The 15134-nt window shown below is 39.5% G+C and overlaps 1 protein-coding gene across 1 annotated transcript in view; it reads right to left on the bottom strand.

Annotated features, from left to right (window-relative positions):
• The window catches only part of LOC150085088 (uncharacterized), a 159301-nt gene that overhangs the window by 18113 nt on the left and 126054 nt on the right, over positions 1–15134 (bottom strand). Inside the window, exons 11-12 of the mRNA XM_090376459.1 lie at positions 10980–11076; positions 3463–3505 (exon numbers count right to left, since the gene is read on the bottom strand). Of these exons, the coding sequence (XP_090232585.1) occupies positions 3463–3505; positions 10980–11076 (140 nt within the window). The remainder of the gene's footprint in view (positions 1–3462; positions 3506–10979; positions 11077–15134) is intronic.

The following is a 15134-nucleotide window of genomic DNA, read 5'->3' as shown; positions in this document are numbered from 1 at the left end:
GCCCCCTTAGGTTCGTAATCTGAACAAGTGGAAGGATCCCATCAGAATTCAGCGTGCTCAACCCATTCAAGGCCTTATACACCTCAATCAGATCACTGCGCATGTGCCTAGTCTCCAGCCACTGCAATTTGCAGAACTTAAGCCTCTCTTGGTAAGAGGATCCCTTCATTCCCCTCACCAATCTTGTTGCCCTTCTCTGTACACGCTCAAGCAAATCTATATCCTTTGTAAAATGAGGCCTCCAGACCTGTACGCAGTACTCAAGGCATGGCCTGACCATTGCCTTATACAGAGGGACAATCACCTCTTTTTCCCTGCTAGCAAAATTCCTATATATATCATTGACAAAACCCCATGACCTGCCCTGGCAGCCTGTCTGCATTGCTCAGAAAACTTCATATCTAACTGCACAATTACTCCCAGGTCTTTTTCATTTTCTACCACCTTAAGTATGGTACCACACAGTTGGTATGTTTCTCTGGGGTTACTTCTACTCATATGCAGTACTTTGCATTTGTCAAGGTTAAACTTCAGTTGCCACTTCTTAGCCCATCTGTCCAAATTTTCTAGATCCTGTTGCAGTAGCACACTGCCATTACTGTCATTAACAACCCTGCCAACCTTTGTATCATCTGCAAACTTCGACCCTAAGCCTGATATACCTTCATCAATATCATTGATAAATATACAAAACAACAGAGGACCCAACAACGAACCCTGTGGAACTCCACTAATAACATTAGTCCACGAAGAGCAGCACTCATTAATTACCACCCTCTGTCTTCTCCCACTCAACCATCCTTTTATCCATTGTAGAAACTTACCCTTAATACCATTCGGCTCCAATTTGTATAATAGTCTTTCATGCACAACAGTGTCAAAAGCTTTCCTGAAATCCAAATATATGATATCAAAATTATTTTTTGCATCCAGTTCCTTTGTAACCATATCATAATATCCTATCCAATTTGTCACACAAGACTTTCCCTTAACAAACCCATGCTGTGTCTGAATTATCGCTGCAGTCTTGTCTAGATGATTCTGCAATGCATCTTTAACCAGTGACTCCATTATTTTACCCGGAACAGAAGTTAAACTAACTGGTCTGTAATTATTCGTGTCACCCTTCGATCCCCCCTTTGTGAATTCGGGATACATTTGCACATCTCCAGTCAGTGGGGACCTCCCCTGAGTCCAAGGATGCTCTCATAATTATGGCTAAGGATTTGCTTAGCTGCTTTGCCGCCTCCTTTAATATAACTGGATAGATCCCATCCACCCCAGTTGCCCTTCTTATGTTTTAACTTCAACAATTTCTCCTCCACTTTGCTCTCAGTTATTACAAAATCATTAAGCACCCTGCTACAATTTGATAACCTTCTGCCATTTTCAAACCTTAATAACTTCTCACATGTGAATGTAGATGCAAAATACTCATTCAGTTTGTTTGCTATCTGAGCAGGATCATCAACAGTCGAACCATCGATATCAAGTGGACCAATCAGATTCATCCCCTTCCTTTTAGAGTTTATATAAGTAAAGAAATCCTTGCTGTTTTTCTTAGCATCTTTTGCCAAAGATTTTTTGTAATCTGCCTTCACCTGCCTAACCTCCTTTGTGACCTGATTACAGACTAGCTTATATCTGCTATAGGCTTCTGAGTCGCTTGATAATTTATATGCATCCCATGCATTTTTCTTCTCTGTCACGAGTCTTATTAGTTCATTTGATAATCATTTAGGCCTAAACCTTGAACAATATTTCTTAATAGGTATGAAACTTTTAGTAGCTTCCACGATTAATTCCTTGAATGCTTCCCACTTAGAATTTACTGTTGGTAACATCGTCAGTTGATCCCACTGTACAGAATTTAAAATGTCTGAGACCACTGTACTCACCTTTATGGAAGCAAAAACCCTTTCCTTTACCCCTGATGGTAATTATACCTTTAAGTAAATTCCACATCAGTACACTGTGATCACTGCCACCTAGTGGTTCCTTTATCTGCAAATTCTTAATACATGAATGATCACTGCTAATAACCAGATCAAGAGTATTACCCTCTCTTGTTGCCTCTCGAACATGCTGCTGCAGAAAACAATCATCCAATAAATCCACAAAAGTCTGACTAGTGTGTGAGTGCCCAACCCACAAGTTCCAGTCAATATCTGGGAAGTTAAAATCCCCCATTATAAGACATTTCGATTTACTAGCCCACTCTATTTCTCTGTACAATTGTTCATTGTACTCATTCGAGTCATTAGGCCTATAACACACTCCTACTCTTATTTTTGCTTTCGCAGTGCTGATGTCACACCAAACTAATTGAACAGTGCACTGTTCATCTATATCAACTGGATGCACTTATTTTGATTTTATGTTTTTCTTAATTAACAGCATAACACCTCCTCCTCCTCCTTTCTATCCTGTCTATCCTTTCTGTACACATTGTACTCCCCAAATTCCAATTCTGCATTCCTAATATCAGTGTGACACCACATCTGTGATATCCCAACAATATCCGCCTTTGATGTCTTGACCAATGCCTCAAATTCATCAAATTTATTTACTATACTTCTAGCATTGGTATACATGCACCTATTCCTATTCCTAGTTACCCTAACACATCCCATATACCCACCTGTTTCATGATGACTGCCATCAGTCCCTGAAACCCTCCAGCACCCCCTCGCCCCAGGTCGCTACTTATTCTAATAGAAGTTGTGCAAGAATCACCTTCACCTCTGCCTGCGGCTCTCTCTCTCTCTCTCTCTCTCTCTCTCTCTCTCTCTCTCTCTCTCTCTCTCAATGTTCATTCCTAATCATATCTGACAGATATTGTCATTAAAAGTCTAGTCACACAAATTTTCACAAGCAAGGTATATCTTAAAATGTGATGGTTGGGGAACTTTCCCAGCCCCAGGTAAAAGGCACAGAAAAGTTTTCAAAGTGAAAGATACACTACAGTTGCAAAACTCACAATCAAAATATGCATATAATGAAGTTGCAAAAATGATTTTCTTGTATTACATTCTACATAAAGTGTGATTTTCCCTGAATTTCCCGATTACAACATAGCATAACTAATATCAGGAAACTGTAAGCAATCCCTAAGTTTATATTATAATTTACAATGTAATAACACAACAGAGTTCACTTTTTTTGTTAGTTTTTTTTTTTTTTGCTAGTTAAGGTTCCACAACCATGGTCAATGCTTTAAGTTGGTAATAATCTTCTAAAACCAAAAAATATAGGTGAACCAGTTATTTAAGAAAGTTAGCTAGTTTTTAAGCTAGTTAAGATCCACTAACTTGAAGCATTGATCCACAACCATGGATCAATGCTTCAAGTTAGTTAATATTTTTTGAAAGCAAAAACTGTAGACAAGCTTGCTGTTTACTTCTCTAAAAATCTCTGAATCACACAAATTAATGTTTAATTTTACTTAAAATAAAAACTCACATATTTTTTGCCCATCTGGAAATTCAACCAATATTTTGATCCTCTGCAAGGGAAAAAAAATTAAGTTAAAAAATAAATCAGTTAATAAATCATCATCATAAATCAGTCAATAAATCCATAAATAAATCAGTTAAATACATCATCATGTTGATAATGATTTTGGGTACCATAGTACACAGTACCCAAAAGTTGTTACAATCATATTTAATTTTTTTTTTTTTAAAACAAAATTTGTGACAAATTTTGGACAAATTGTTTTTAAAAAAAACAATTTGTCACAAAAATGTGGAAATAACGGAAATTATGTCACTTCCTAAATGATGCTAATGCAGTCACTAATGTTGATTCTTGATGATTTGGTTTTGGTTTTGGTTTTTTTTTTTTTTTTTTTTTTTTAGGAGCATTAGCAACTAAGGCCATATTGCTCTGGGGATGTGCGGTGGTCCTTCCCTAACCTTAAGTTAGGGAAGGACCACCGCACATCCCCAGATTTTATGATCTTGTGCTCCCAACTTTCCATCATCAAGGAAAGGGACCACTAATGAAAGGGTGGATTCATAATATGGGTAATATCATGAATGGTTACATCCATGGTCCCTTTAATCTTTCAATCTTCCTTCTCCCTTTATTTCAGTTTATTGCTTTCTTATTTGAGGATCTGCATTTGCCTGCAGGACATATTTCAATGTGGTCTTCTTGTGTAATGTAAGCCATTGTGTCATGCCAACCTCATGGAATTCGAAGGGTGCTTCCCATGGGAGGACAATAGGTTTTCTTTAGTTTCATAATATTTACATTCAAACTAATATCATTTCAATTATTTCAGTGGTGTGGCAATAAAGTTTTTTTTTTTTTTTTTTTTGTTTCATATGGTAACAGCAGGAGTTACTTACAAAATACAATACACACTGTAGTTTTCAGGAATAATTTAATGTGGTAGAAGAGTGATTAATTTAAATGAATTGTATAATTATTGTATATATTTTTTTTTTTATGAAACCCCAAACACGAGAGGTATTAGAACTTATAGTACTTAGTACCATGCTTGGGTTGAAGGTTGAGAAGATGAAAGAAGATATTTGTTGACATTAGACTTGAACTTCTGTAGACTGTAATTTTCAGGAAATACGTATGAAGGTAGGTTGTTCCAGAAAACGGCAGTTGAATGAATAAACGAGGAAGATGAAAAGTTGGTTCTATGAGTTTGAAGTTGGACAGTAAATGGATGTTGGCTGGTGGCAGCACGTGTTCGGACTGTTTTGAAAGAGAGAGTAGGAATTATAGAAGCCAATTCAGAAAAACAGTGACCATGGAAGTACTGTAGAAAAGGCATGCAGCAGAAACAGTATGTCTATGAGACAGAGAGTGGAGAGACTCTGTTAGAGAGGAGTCATTAATTAACCTAACTGCCCATTTCTGAATGGAATCTAGAAGCCTAAGAGAGGTTTTGGGGGCACCGCCCCCCGATGTGGGAACAAAATTCATGGTAGGGCGGATTTGCGATTTTTACAGAGTGAACAGCTGTTTGAAGAAAAAGTAAAACCGAGAATGAAAGAGAAAACCAAGTTTTTTAGATGCAGAGGAAGCAATATTTGTAATATGCTTTTGCCAAGAGAGATTAGAAGTCAGGGTAATCTCCAAAAGAGATATATCATCTAGCCTAGAAATCGGAGTGTCACCAAAGAGAAGCATAAGAGTAGAAGAATCCTTTTTGCGAGATATATTTTAGAAGGATTGAAATCAACTAAGTCGTCTTGGCCCACTGGACAATTACCTGGAGATCAGCATTTAAGGAACTGGTAGTGGATATCCAAGAAGTTGAAGCTGATTCAGCAGGGCAAGGTTTTTCAAAATGTAAAGTGGAATGCAATGTGCTATCATCGGCAAAACTATGGATAAGATTTACAGTCAATGGAAGAAGGTTATTAATATGCAAGAGGAAAAGAGTGGGGGAAAGAACTGAACCTTGGGGGCCACCAGCATTAGTGGAGAAGTTAGAAGACAGAGAGCCATATAAAATCACCCTCATTGAGCAATCAGAGAGAAAACTTGATAACTAATTACAAAAAACAGTTGGCAAACCATAAGATGGAAGCTTGTTTAGAAGACCTTTATGCCAAACATGATCGAAAGCCTTTTAGATGTCAAGAGCAACTGCTTGAATTTCACCAAACTTTTCCATTGAATTTGTCCATAAATGGGTAACATAAGCCAGAATATTACCAGTGAATGGATACTGACGGAATCCATACTGGCAATCGTTGATCAAACGGAAGGTTTCTAGGTAGTTTAAGAGTTGGCAGTTAATTGGTTTCTCCATTACTTTAGAAAGAGTAGAAGTAATTGCAATGGGACAATAATTGGATGGGAGGGAATTATCACCCTTTTTAGTAACTGGCTGGATATTAGGAAATTTTCAGGCAAGAAGGAAAAACACCTTTGGAATAAGAATGTGAAAAAAGGTGGCAAAGAACAGGAGTAAGTTCAGGAGCACAGGTTTTGAGAACAAGTGGAGAAATACCATCAGGACCTGGAGCTTTCTTACCATCGAGATTCATCAAAGTACTTCTGACGAAAGATGACAGCAGGCATTGAATGGAGCGTGTTGGGAATAGTGGGAGGTTTTTTACCACGATTTATTACTCATGTATTAATGAGTTGGAAGAGAAATGGGATGCTAGCAGGTCAGCTTTATCCAGGTCAGCTTTTGAAAGAATATTTGCTGATGCTATCGAGGCAGTGTTAGGTGGGTCGGAAAACTGCTAGCTTGGGGGGAGACAAAAACCAATAGATTGACAGTAGCCACTGGCAGAGGTGAAAGAGATTCTTGCACTGCTTCTATTAGAATGAGCAGAAGCCTGAAAAATAAGATACATGGTATTTCAGAGACTGCTGGGAGCCACTGCGGTACAAGTAAACACATGGGTTGTGTTAGGGTAGCTAAGAATAGAAACAGGTGCAGGTATACTTGCGTGTACACCAATGCTAGGAGTTTAGTAAATAAATTTGATGAATTTGAGGTATTGCTCAAAACATCAAAGGCAGATATTGTTGGGATATCAGAGACGTGGTGTCACACAGATATAAGGGTTTTTTTTTTTTGATTTGGTAGTTGTTGGCGCATCGGCTTCTGTGGCCATAATGCACCTCCCAAGGTTTTTTGCAGAACTTTGATCCAAGCCCGAGGCGGGAATCGAACCCGCGACCTTTGGGTTGCCGGGCAGGTACTTTACCCACTCAGCTAGCCCGGTCGGCAGATATAAGGGATGCAGAACTGCAATTTGGGGAGTACAACGTCTACAGAAAGGATAGACAGGATAGGAAAGGGGGGAGGGGTTATGCTATTAGTTAAGAAACACATAAAAACCAAGGAAGTGAAGCCAGTCGACATCGCCGGACAGTGCAGTGTTGAGTCAGTTTGGTGTGACATAAGCATTGGGAGATCAAAATTGAGAGTAGGAGTGTGCTATAGGCCTAATGACTCTGATGAGTATAATAAGGAACTGTACAGGGAAATAGAGTGGGCCAGTAAATCAGAGAGTCTTATAATGGGAGATTTTAATTTCCCAGATATTGACTGGAATTTGGGGGCTGGTTACTCACACACTAGCAGGGCTTTTGTGGATTTATTGGATGATTGTTTTCTACATCAGCATGTTCGGGAGGCAACTAGAGGGAGTAATACTCTTGATTTGATTATCAGCAGTGATTCTTCATGCATTAAGAATCTACAGATAAATGAACCACTAGGTGGCAGTGATCACAGTGTGCTGAAGTGGGATTTACTCAAAGAGGTAACTACCATTAGGGGTAAAGGGAAGGGTTATTGCTTCCGTAAAGGTGACTACGATGGACTGAGACAGTATTTAAATTCTATACAGTGGGACCAACTGATGATGTTACCAACAGCAAATTCAAAATGGGAAGCATTCAAAGAACTTATCTTGGAAGCTACTAGGCTTTACATACCAACTAAGAAATATTGTTCAAGGGTTAGGCCAAAATGGATTTCAGATGAACTAATGAGGCACATGGCAGAGAAGAAAAATGCATGGGATACTTACAAATTAACACATGACACAGAAGCCTATGATAGATACAAGTTGATATGCAACCAAGTTACAAAGGAGGTTAGGCAGGCGAAGGCAGATCACGAGAAATCCTTGGCAAGGGATGCAAAGAAAAACAGCAAAGAGTTCTTTACTTATGTAAACTCTAGAAGGAAGGGGATGAATCAGATTGGTCCACTCGATATTGATGGGTCAATTGTTGATGATCCTGCTCAGGTAGCTAACAAACTAAATGAATATTTTGCATCGACATTCACACATGAGGAGTTATTCAGCAAGGGGAATGCCAGAGGTGTATTCAACTCTAGCAGTAAGCTACAGAATCTTGAAATAACTGGGAGTAAAGTGGAGGAGAAACTGTTGAAGATAAACACAAGAAAGGCACCCGGGGTGGATGGGATCTATCCAGTTATATTAAAGGAGGCAGCAAAGGAAGTAAGCGAACCCTTAGCCATAATTATGAGAGCTTCCTTGGACTCAGGGGAGGTACCCACAGACTGGAAATGTGCAAATGTGACCCCAATTAACAAAGCAGGATCAAAGGCTGACACAAGTAATTATAGACCTGTGAGCTTAACTTCTGTTCCAGGAAAATTAATGGAGGCACTGGTTAAAGAAGCACTGCAGAATCATTTAGACAAGACTTCAGTTATAGCTCAGACACAGCATGGTTTTGTTAAGGGGAAGTCTTGCCTGACCAACTTGATTGGATACTATGATGCAGTCACAAAAGAACTGGATGCAGGGAATAACTTTGATATTATATACTTGGATCTTAGAAAGGCTTTTGATACTGTTGCACATGGAAGACTGCTACACAAATTGGAGCAGTGTGACATTGGAGGCAAATTGCTGCTATGGATAAAGGGGTGGTTGAGGGGGAGGAGACAGAGAGTGGTAATCAATGGACACTGCTCATCGTGGACTAATGTTATTAGTGGAGTCCCTCAGGGATCAGTGTTGGGTCCATTATTGTTTTCTGTATTTATAAATGATATTGATGATGGTATATCAAGCTTAATGTCCAAGTTTGCCGACGATACAAAGGTTGGCAGGGTTGTCAAGGACACTACTGACACTATGCTGCTGCAACAGGATCTGGAAAGGTTGAGCAGATGGGCTGAGAGGTGGCAAATGAAGTTTAACAATGACAAATGTAAAGTACTACACATGGGAAACAGCAACCCCAGAGCAACGTATCAACTCAGTGGTACTACACTGACAGTGGTAGAGAATGAAAGGGACTTGGGGGTGGTTGTGCAGGCAGATATTAAGTTCTCTGAGCAGTGCAGACAGACTGCAAGAGTAGCTCATGGAGTATTGTCAATGATATACAGGAATTTTTCCAGCAGGGATAAGGAGGTGATTATTCCATTGTATAAGGCAATGGTCAGGCCACACCTAGAGTACTGTATACAGGTCTGGAGGCCTCATTTCAAGAAGGATGTAGAGCTGCTGGAACGAGTACAGAGAAGGGCAACAAGATTAGTGAATGGAACAAAGGGGTGCTCGTACGAAGAAAGGCTTAAGTTTTGCAAATTACAGTGTCTGGAGACTAGGCACCAGCGAGGTGATCTGATAGAGGTGTATGAAGCCTTGAATGGTTTAAGCATGCTCAATGCTGATGGGATTCTTCCTCTAGCTCAGAAAAATCACCTGAGAGGGCATAAATTCAAATTGAGGAAAGACAGATGTAGGATAGACGTGCGGAAATTTGCCTTTAGCCAGCGGGTGGTTGGTTGGCTATCAACCTCCACCACCCTTGTGGTGGAGGTTGATAGCCTAAATAAGTTTAAGGCTCAGCTGGACAGGTATTTTGAACGAACAGAGGGGTGAAGTGGAAGTGGTTTTTTTTTTTTTTTTTTTTGGTTGATGCTGCATAAGCTTGCTTTCTTGCATCAAATGCCTCTACTAATGCTAATGCTAATCCTTGGCTGAAGTGACAACAGAGCCATGTGGTTTTGACAGAGGTGGGAGCAGAGACGGGCAAAAGTTGCGGCCAATAGTTTTGGCAAGAGACCAGAATGCTCGGCTACCATTAGGGCAAGAAGCAAGTTTCCTACTCTTAGCCTGTTTGAAATCTAGTTTGGACTGATTAATGACTGCTTTACAATTGTTGCAAGCTTTGGTTAGGCAGAAAATGAAACTGAAGAATTAGTGAATTGTTTCAATTGAAGAATTGAAACATTGATATCAGAAGTTTTGAAACAGTAATCCGACCAAGGAAAAGAAGAAAAAAAATCTCACAGGGCATCCCATTTTGCCTTCTTGTAATGCCAAACAATACGAGGTTGGGAATAGCCATGAGATAAAGGCTCCATTGGACAAGAGACAATCACCAAGTTATGATCTGAGGTACCTAAAGGACCACTCACTCTGACCGTATACTTAGAAGGGTTGTTTGTGAGAAAAAGATAAAGCGTATTGGCTGTATGATTAGGATTGTCCGGTATTCATGTAGGTAAATGAACAATCTGTGCAAGGTCATTAGAAATTGCAAAAGCCTCAGCATCTTGACCAGCTGGGTCAGTGTGACTAGAAAATGGAAGCCAGCTGGAGTTGTGAACATTAAAATCACCAAGAAAAATTACCTCACTGTTAGGAAAGTTGGAATGGAGAAAGTCAAGATGCAAAGAGTGCCGATTGGTGGAGTTGGGAACACCGTAGAGACAACAGATTTGACAGAGTGAGGTAGAGAAAGAGAGAGATCTTAAGCCAGAGAAGATCAAAGAGAGGAGATTCCAATTACAAATTCTCTGACAGGGAATATCGGAATGGACATATACACAAGTACCACCTTTGAGACGAAAGGAATCATACAGTGAATAATTTGGGCAACTGAGATGAGCAGTAGTTGAATTAACCGATAACTGAGATTCTGTCAGAAAAAGTTACACTGCAAGTGGAAATGGACATCATTGAGATTAGAATTGAGACCACGTATATTTGTGAAATGAACTAGGTTGGGAGGTTTTGGTCTTTTCGCAGATAAGCTTACTCTATTCGTTTGATCATTCATGGTGTATTCAATAGTAAGAAAAAGTGGGGAGGGAAATGCTGTATGAAGTAATGATATTTTTGGATATGGTGTACACATGGTAAGAATATACCCAGATCCTTGACATAACGTGGCCTCGACAATATCGATATCAAGGGATGATTTTGAAGCCATTTCTACTTTACAGGGTAAAAGAATGAATCTTCAATCCTATAAAACAGAAATGCTGCCAAATATTTCCTGATTAGGATAATCAGGATAATCAGGATTAGGATAATTAGGATAATCATGTGATCTAATTAGTATTATTCGCATTTATTGGCTCATTCTGAACGACACCGCATTATGTCCATTTCTCAGCATGTGCTCAGTTAAGGTTATGTGACTTTACAATTATCTGGCTTATATATAAATTAAATTAAAATTTGTAGAAGGAAAACAGTGCTTACTTTTACGGTTTCATCATACAAATATTTAGTAAGTGGATTGCAAAGAACGTCCCAAACAGAATCAGCAGAAACAGACATTTCCATAAAGCTTAAATAACTGTAAATATAAATATTTAAAAATATTGAAAATAAATACACACAATATAATGAATATTAAATTACGTTTTTAAAGTTTTATTCAATGATTTTACTCAAGTAAATTTAGGGCAAAAGCAATTCCATGAGAGCTACATAACATTATTATACAGGTTGCGTATTTTCTACACAGCAATGAGCAAACTATGTATGAAATGATGTCAATCTCATATTGTTCAGGCACTTCGCTACAAGTTACCCCCGTACTGCATTATTCTAAATAAAAAGTAGATTTCAAATGTTGTTTTTGTTGTTGTTATTTGGTTTTTAGGAGCATTAGCAACTAAGACCATATTGCTCCGGGGATATGCGGTGGTCATTCCCTGATCTTTCCGCATCCTCCGTATTTGGTGGGCATGGGCTCGAACCCCGGTCTTATCAAGAAGCGTGTGCTACGCACTGCTGCTCCTGCCCACCTGGCTACAGAGGTGCCCACAGATTTAAAATAATTGAAATTTGTCCAGCATATGCTGGACAAATTTCAATTATTGCTGATGCTATCGAGGCAGCGTTAGGTGGGTCGGAAAACTGCTAGCTTGGGGGGAGACAAAGACGAATAGATTAACAGTAGCCACTGGCAGAGGTGAAAGAGATTCTTGCACTGCTTCTATTGGAATGAGCAGAAGCCTGAAAAACAAGATGCAGGATATTTCAGAGACTGCTGGGAGTCACTGCGGTACAAGTAAACACATGGGTTGTGTTAGGGTAGCTAAGAATAGAAATAGGTGCATGTATACTTGCGTGTAAACCAATGCTAGGAGTTTAGTAAATAAATCTGATGAATTTGAGGTATTGCTCAAAACATCAAAGGCAGATATTGTTGGGATATCAGAGACGTGGTGTCACACAGATATAAGGAATGCAGAACTGGAATTTGGGGAGTACATCTACAGAAAGGATACACTGGATAGGAAGGGAGGAGGGGTTATGCTATTAGTTAAGAAATATATAAAATCCAAAGAAGTGAAGCCAGTGGACATCGCTGGACAGTGCAGTGTCGAGTCAGTTTGGTGTGACATAAGCATTGGGAGATCAAAATTGAGAGTAGGAGTGTGCTATAGGCCTAATGACTCTGATCAGTATAATAAGAAACTGTACAGGGAAATAGAGTGGGCCAGTAAATCAGAGAGTCTTATAATAGGAGATTTTAATTTCCCAGATATTGACTGGAATTTGGGGGCTGGTCACTCACACACTAGCAAGGCTTTTGTGGATTTATTGGATGATTGTTTTCTACATCAGCATGTTCGGGAGGCAACTAGAGGGAGGAATACTCTTGATTTGATTATCAGCTGTGATTCTTCATGCATTAAGAATCTGCAGATAAATGAACCACTAGGTGGCAGTGATCACAGTGTGCTGAAGTGGGATTTACTCAAAGAGGTAACTACCATTAAGTGTAAAGGGAAGGGTTATTGCTTTCGTAAAGGCGACTACGATGGACTGAGACAGTATTTAAATTCTATACAGTGGGACCAACTGATGATGTTATCAACAGCAAATGCAAAATGGGAAGCATTCAAAGAACTTATCTTGGAAGCTACTAGGCTTTACATACCAACTAAGAAATATTGTTCAAGGTTTAGGCATAAATGGATGTCAGATGAACTGATGAGGCATATGGCAGAGAAGAAACATGCATGGGATACATACAAATTAACACATGACACAGAAGTCTATGATAGATAAAAGTTGATCTGTAACCAAGTTACAAAGGAGGTTAAGCAGGCGAAGGCAGATTACGAGAAATCTTTGGCAAGAGATGCAAAGAAAAACAGCAAAGAGTTCTTTACTTATGTAAACTCTAGAAGGAAGGGGATGAATCAGATTGGTCCACTTGATATCGATGGGTCAACTGTTGATGATCCTGCTCAGGTAGCTAACAAACTAAATGAATATTTAGCATCGACATTCACACATGAGGAGGTATTTAGCGAGGGGAAAGCCAGAGGTGTATTCAACTCTAGTAGTAAGCTAGAGAATCTTGTAATAACTGAGAGTAAAGTGGAGGAGAAATTGTTGAAGATAAACACAAGAAAGGCACCCGGGGTGGATGGGATTATTTCCAGTTATATTAAAGGAGGCAGCAGAGGAAGTAAGCAAACCCTTAGCCATAATTATGAGAGCTTCCTTGGACTCAGGGGAGGTACCCACAGACTGGAGATGTGCAAATGTGACCCCAATTCACAAAGGAGGATCAAAGATATTGACTGGAATTTGTGGGTTGGTCACTTGCACACTAGCAAGGCTTTTGTGGATTTATTGGATGATTGTTTTCTACATCAGCATGTTCGTGAGGCAACAAGAGGGAGCAATACTCTTGATCTGATTATCAGTAGTGATTCTTCATGCATTAAGAATCTGCAGATAAATGAACCACTAGGTGGCAGTGATCACAGTGTGTTGAAGTGGGATTTACTCAAGGAGGTAACTACCATCAGAGGTAAAGGGAAGGGTTTTTGTTTTCGTAAAGGCGACTATGATGGTCTGAGACAGTATTTAAATTCTATACAGTGGGACCAACTGATGATGTTACCAACAGCAAACTCAAAATGGGAAGCATTCAAGGAACTAATCTTAGAGGCTACCAGGCTTTACATACCAACTAAGAAATATTGTTCAAGGTTTAGGCCTAAATGGTTGTCAGATGAACTAATGAGACATGTGGCAGAGAAGAAAAAGGCATGGGATGCATACAAATTAATGGGTGACATGGAAGCCTATGATAGATATAAGTTGGTCTGTAACCAAGTCACAAAGGAGATTAGGCAGGCAAAGGCAGACTACGAAAAATCCTTGGCAAAGGATGCAAAGAAAAACAGAAAAGAGTTCTTTACATATTTAAACTCAAGACGGAAAGGGATGAATCAGATTGGTCCACTGGATATTGATGGTTCAAAAGTTGAGGATCCTGCTCAGGTGGCTAACAATCTAAACGAGTATTTTGCATCTACATTCACGCATGAGGAGTTATTCAGGAAGGAGAATGATGTAGGCAAAGTAAACATTGGCAGTGAGCTGTATGATTTTGTAATAACTGAGAGGAAAGTGGAGGAGAGATTGTTGAGGATAAACATAAAAAAGGCACCTGGGGTGGATGGGATCTATCCAGTTATATTAAAGGAGGCAGCAAAGGAAGTAAGCAAACCCCTAGCCATAATTATGAGAGCTTCTTTGGACTCAGGGGAGGTACCCATAGACTGGAGATGTGCAAATGTAACCCCAATTCACAAAGGAGGATCAAAGGCTGACACAAGTAATTATAGACCTGTTAGTTTAACTTCTGTTCCAGGTAAATTAATGGAGGCACTGGTTAAAGAAGCACTGCAGGATCATCTAGACAAGAATTCAGTTATAGCTCAGACGCAGCATGGTTTTGTTAAGGGCAGGTCTTGCCTGACCAATTTGATTGGATACTATGATGTAGTCACAAAAGAACTGGATGCAGGGAATAACTTTGATATTATATATTTGGATCTTAGAAAGGCTTTTGATACTGTTGCACATGGAAGACTGCTGCACAAATTGGAGCAGTGTGGCATTGGAGGCAATTTGCTGCTATGGATAAGGGGATGGTTGAGTGGCAGAAGACAGAGAGTGGTAATCAATGGACACTGCTCAACGTGGACTAATGTTATTAGTGGAGTTCCTCAGGGTTCAGTGTTGGGTCCGTTGTTGTTTTCGGTGTTTATGAATGATATTGATGATGGGATATCAAGTTTAATGTCCAAGATTGCAGATGATACAAAGGTTGGCAGGGTTGTTAAGGACACTACTAATGCTATGCTGCTGCAACAGGATCTGGAAAGGTTGAACAGATGGGCTGAGAGGTGGCAAATGAAGTTTAACATTGACAAATGTAAAGTACTACATATGGGAAAGAGTAACCCCAGAGCAACGTATCAACTCTGCGGTACTACACTGACAGTGGTGGAGAATGAAAAGGACCTGGGGGTAATTGTGCAGACAGATATGAAGTTCTCTGAGCAGTGCAGACGAGCTGCAAGAGTAGCTCATGGT

This window comes from Mastigoproctus giganteus, chromosome 6 (assembly GCF_048544385.1).
Source record: "Mastigoproctus giganteus isolate SK-2022 chromosome 6, ASM4854438v1, whole genome shotgun sequence".
Lineage (NCBI taxonomy): Eukaryota > Metazoa > Arthropoda > Arachnida > Uropygi > Thelyphonidae > Mastigoproctus > Mastigoproctus giganteus.
The sequence above is the reverse complement of the archived record's forward strand: the minus strand, read 5'-3'. Positions and strand labels throughout refer to the sequence as shown.